The sequence below is a fragment of the Fulmarus glacialis genome, unplaced genomic scaffold (genome assembly GCF_000690835.1).
Source record: "Fulmarus glacialis isolate BGI_N327 unplaced genomic scaffold, ASM69083v1 scaffold24548, whole genome shotgun sequence".
NCBI classification, from domain to species: domain Eukaryota; kingdom Metazoa; phylum Chordata; class Aves; order Procellariiformes; family Procellariidae; genus Fulmarus; species Fulmarus glacialis.
Window position 1 is genome coordinate 18,863 of NW_009228259.1, and position 5,250 is coordinate 24,112.

Genomic DNA, 5,250 nt, shown 5'->3' on the forward strand with positions numbered 1-5,250 from the left:
GGACTGGGCAGCAATGTCCCTCCTGGTCATCTCCAGAGATGACCTTGAGGCAGCTGCTATGCCATCGCTGGTCCCCTTTTTGGGTGAGAAATGGCACGGGAGGCTGAACCCCCAAAGGGGCACCGCAGCCCTCTCTGGGTCCCCTGTGGGGACCGCAGTATAACGCCGGTGCCCCGCTGAGCCCCGGGGACAGGGGTGGCCGCACTCTGCCCCGTGGCTGTGCCCCACGGCAGTTCTGCAAGCCCCAGGGCATCCAAACACGATGTCTGCAAACCCCACTTGGGGAATTCGGGGGCCTGTTTTGGTTTTTCCCCCATTTGAAAAGGGCAAGAGCCCGCTTGCTGCGTCTCCCTGCGGCGTGGCCAGATCCTGCTGCCGCGCATTGCCCCTGTGCAAGGGACCGCACACTTGTCACGGAGGCCGGCCAAGCTGTATTTTATGGCTCCATACAGGTTGTTGATTATAATTGCTGCATCAATTTAGTAGCCGCCACAAAGCTATCAGAGGCCTTTTTGGGTAAATAAATATTTCTTCACTAACGCATGGAGCCTCGTAAAGCCCTCACCGTAAAGCCAGCTAATTGTAGTTCAGGTCTGTAACTGCTCCCCGTCGACGGGGAGGAGGAAGAGGAAGGATAACGGCGGAGGAGCGGAGGGCGGAGAGGGAGAGAAGGGGATACAGGGGAGGGTCGGGTGGAGCGGGGGGACCGAAGAGGATGATAAGGGTCTATGGAGGTGGCGCAGGTGAGCACAGCGATAGCAGCCATCTTAACGGGGGTACAGAGGGTTTGAGGACGCGGGGGTCTCCAGTTCTTGGCCGTGGCACAACTGCTCTTGATTCCTCTCCCTTTTGCTTTTGCTCCCATATTTCCTGCAACAAGGGTCTCCAGGGATGAAGATCTACATCGACCCCTTCACTTACGAGGACCCCAATGAGGCAGTCCGAGAGTTCGCCAAGGAGATCGATGTATCCTTTGTGAAGATTGAAGAAGTCATTGGAGCAGGTGGGTCTCGCCATCCCCTGCCGCCCTTCTCTCCCTGCCCTCTCCGCCGCTCCTGAGTGGCCAGACACCCACCTGGAGCGTGTTTCTGGGGGTGCACACATGGTCCTTCACCGGGAAACCCTCAAGGAAGCCTCGAGACATCAGGCTTTCCTGGCTTTGTGGTGGGTTAGGGCGGACACGAGGTTGGTTTCTGCTCTCAAAGTTCCTCTGAGGTGGGAAAAGCTCCATGAACGTATTCGCTGGGTGACCGTGGGGCCTCTCGGGATTTCCTACTTGGCTTTTCCATGAGATAACAAGAAAAAGCCAGATCTCGCTCTAGTCTGTGCCACATTCCCACACGTATGTATATATACACACGCGTGCACGTATCTGTATGTCATCTGTGCTGCTTTTATTGCCGTTTTTAAGTAACTGTGTCATACTCGTAGAAGAGAAAGTGAGAAGCCAGGGGGGAAGCTGCAAAGAAGCAATGAGCTAGTTCAGTCGGGATCAAGTTCAGCGATGTATCAGCTGCCCTTTGCTGCTCATCAAGGCAAAGTGGCTGCAAAGCTGGCTTAAATGTAATCCCTCCACAGGCAAATTTTGCCTTGGCGAAGGAAAAGCTCTCCCGCTGAAAATGAGAGGATGCTTTCTCTGTATTTTAAATCAGAGGGCAGCAATGAAAACAGGCCAATTATTTTCCATTCCAAGATAAGTGATATATAAAAAGGCAACCGCCGACACCTTATATTTGAGGTAGTCCATAAATGTTGATGCTCTCGCTCTGCAAATCCTTCTTGTGGGGGTTTGCAAGAGCATCCCCAGCCTCTGCTTCTGTCGGTGCTGGGCTCTGTCACCTTGGAGAAGGTTGCAAGCCCAAACACGTCCTCAGCGGCAGACATTGCCCCTTTTAAAGAGGAGAGGCGAATAGATTTATAGAGGAGAGCATCACTGAAGTGTTAACTGGCTGACATTTCTCAGCTGGTTGGTTTGGAGACCAAGCAGCTCAAGGTACCATTACTCTTTGCAATGTTTTATGTGGAGGAGGAGGTGGTAGTGGATGCTCTTGCTCTTACAGGGGAGTTTGGGGAAGTGTATAAAGGACGCCTGAAGTTGCCTGGCAAGCGGGAGATCTACGTGGCCATCAAAACGCTTAAAGCTGGCTATTCCGAGAAGCAGCGCCGGGATTTCCTGAGCGAGGCCAGCATCATGGGGCAGTTCGACCACCCCAACATCATTCGGCTGGAAGGGGTGGTGACCAAAAGCCGACCGGTCATGATCATCACAGAGTTCATGGAGAACGGGGCCCTGGACTCGTTCCTGCGGGTAAGGCAAGGTGGGGCCTTGTGGGCTGATGTTCAGCTGTGGGATTCAGGAATGAGGTGTTGGCATCCCGTCCTGTAAATCCCTGTTTCCTCAGCCTGTTTCCTCAACTCGGGAGGGGGTTGCAGTGTGCCGTACACCCCCAAAACACGTGTGTTTTGGTGCTGGCGTACCTCTGCTTTAATCAGGCAGGGCAAGGCCGCTGGGCAGTCTTCTTGGGAGGTGCAGCATCCTCCTAAGGTTGGGGGTGAGTGGCTCTGGTCCCACGGTGGGGTCTGCATGCTCACCCCGATGCCTGCTCTTTCCTATCGCAGCAAAACGACGGGCAGTTCACAGTGATCCAGCTGGTGGGCATGCTCAGAGGAATTGCTGCTGGGATGAAGTATCTTGCAGAGATGAATTACGTGCACCGAGATCTGGCTGCCAGGAACATCCTGGTCAACAGCAACCTGGTGTGCAAAGTGTCGGACTTCGGCCTCTCGCGCTATCTGCAGGACGATACGTCTGACCCTACCTACACCAGCTCCTTGGTACGTACCTCTCGCAAGATTTTGTCTTGCTCAGCGTCCCCCGTGCCTGCCCTGCACCCGCTGCCAGCTGAATCTGGGAGAAGGGCGCTGGATGTACGCCCCGGAGCTTCTACCATGGGTGGGAGCATCTCAGGAGGGTTCCCACCATGTAGACTCGTGGCCCAGAGACCCTGGCTGAGGTTCCCACCCATTGTCCTCTTTTCCCTCCTTTTTCTTCCTCCCTTTCGTGAGTTTTCTGCTTCTCTCCTTCCCCAAGCACCTTTCTGCCCTCAGCAGTTTCCAGATAAACCTCTTCCCTCTCCTCCGTGAAGGGAAGGTGCATGGAGAAGTCCCTGGAGAGACCAGGAAGGGGAGGCAGGGAGATCACAGCATCTCCCGATGGCACAGCGATGGCGTTTTAACTCCCCTTCCCCCAGCGCTCCAGGCCTGGCCTGCCTTTCTCTGCTGGAAACTTGTTCCAGGCATTAATTAAAGAGACAAGCCTAACAGGAGCTCTGCTGTTCCCCAGCCACCCTTCTCTCCTTAATTAACTCATTTGTAGGTAATGAAGGTCCCGCTCTCCCCTTGCTCCCTGCTGCCCCGGGGGAACCCCTGGCTCCCCACCATGGCCATCCTTCTGCCAGTGGGCTCGCGAGACCCTTATTGGTGTTGAGGATGAAGAGAGGAGAAGGGGATGAGCAACCGTTGACCTCATCTAATTGAGTAATTAAAAGAGCGTGTGTTGGGTGCAAGCACAAGGCTGCACCGACTCCTGCAGAAGCAGCGTCTTGGGCTGCCGAGCTGTGCCCAGGTGCCGGGGCCAGCTCCAGCCTCCAAAATGGGAAACCCACAGAGGTGCCTTTCAGGCTGGCTTCGTGTTTTGGCCCGGCTGCAGCCCCTCGCTCTTCCTCTCCTGCTCGCGGGACGCTTCCCCCCTCCCTGGTCCTGCCCCTCTCCCTGCCCATACCCGTCCTGCAGGCAGCGGCCTTTGAGCAGACACACATCATTTATTTCTTGTTCAAGATCCCAGCAGTGGCTACTAGGATGCAGCATGAAGTAGCCTTTCCCCACCTTTAGAGATAAAAGAGATTATCTCATCTGTGTTTTTATTTAATTTAGGCCATAATAGATCTCCCCGGCAGCTGGGAAGTGATGCTGTGCCTGCGATTACATCACTCTGCCTCCCACAGCAGGTTTCTAGCTCTGGGGAAAAGGCAGGAAAAACAACCTAGCAGTTAATTTCTCCATTTGTAGTTATTCAAATAAAATTTTTTGCCATTCATCCTTCAAGAGCAGCTGACGCTTCGTCGGAAAGGCTATGGAAAACAATTGTGCTAAACGATTTACAACGCAATTCTGCCTCGAGTAAATACCGGGCATTTCTGTGGTTTTCCTTCATCGCTTGGCTTTTTTGCTGTTATCTCAGCGGTGCTTGCCCAGGGAGGAGTCCCTCTGCATGTGCTGCCCCTCCGCAGCATCCCTGCCCCCTCGGCGCGGCCTCCAGCCCTTCCCTGAGCAGCAGCAGGGCTGTCCTGCCTGGACCTGCAGCCTGCCCCGGCTCCATGGAGTGGCTTGAGACGCCGAGTGGTTTTGAGCTTTCAGGAGGAATTAGGGCTCTCTGCCGAAGGCGCTTTCCTGTTCCAGTGCTTTCCAAGCCTCCTTTGGGGCTTAAATGTGTTTTGCTTTTTGCCTCCTGCCCCAAAGATGAGGCTGGAAGGACCTTCCAGCAGCTGTGGGAGCCCAGACGATGCCGTAGAGGATGCTCTTTGGTTAGACCTTGTTTCCATTGAAAACCGAGGAACGGGGATACCTGCAGCTCCTTATCTGAGTGCTAGTGCGGTCCTGTGTAGCCATTGTCACCTGATGTCTCCCCAGGAAGGGATCCAGGAATGGGCCACCGATGTGCCAGGTCCTGCAGAGCAGCCAGAGAGAGAAGGTGTCACTTAGGGGTGACACCTGGGTGGGATAAACCCTTGGAAAAAACCCTTTTGTTTAGTTTAGCTAAACCCTTTGGTGCAGGTACGAGATAAATTCATGGAGGTGTTTTGGGCTCCCACCTCCTCATCCCATCGGGTACCACCTGCCAGCTCCTCAGCGGGGTCCCTGGGGACCAGCGGCCAGGGGTGTGCGGGATGGCTCCAACCCTGGCTCGCGGGTGTGCGGGCTCCTCTGCCAAGGGAGTAATTTCTCAGCTGCTCTCCCTTTTTCCACAGGGGGGGAAGATCCCTGTCAGGTGGACGGCGCCGGAGGCCATCGCCTACCGCAAGTTCACCTCGGCCAGCGACGTCTGGAGCTATGGCATCGTCATGTGGGAGGTGATGTCGTTTGGGGAGAGGCCCTACTGGGACATGTCCAACCAAGACGTAAGCACTGGGGGTCATCCAAGCAGCTCCAGGGGGCGTGGGGGGGCTCGTTCCCAAAAGAAAGCCCTGCCTG

General features: G+C 55.2%; 1 protein-coding gene across 1 annotated transcript in view; it reads left to right on the forward strand.

The window, feature by feature from the left end:
* EPHB1 (EPH receptor B1) overlaps window positions 1–5,250 on the forward strand; it is a gene marked incomplete at its 5' end in the record, with an annotated part of 21,451 nt that overhangs the window by 13,907 nt on the left and 2,294 nt on the right. The window contains 4 exons of the mRNA XM_009583428.1: window positions 881–1,003; window positions 2,061–2,308; window positions 2,620–2,835; window positions 5,028–5,177. Coding sequence (XP_009581723.1) covers window positions 881–1,003; window positions 2,061–2,308; window positions 2,620–2,835; window positions 5,028–5,177 — 737 coding nt within the window. The remainder of the gene's footprint in view (window positions 1–880; window positions 1,004–2,060; window positions 2,309–2,619; window positions 2,836–5,027; window positions 5,178–5,250) is intronic.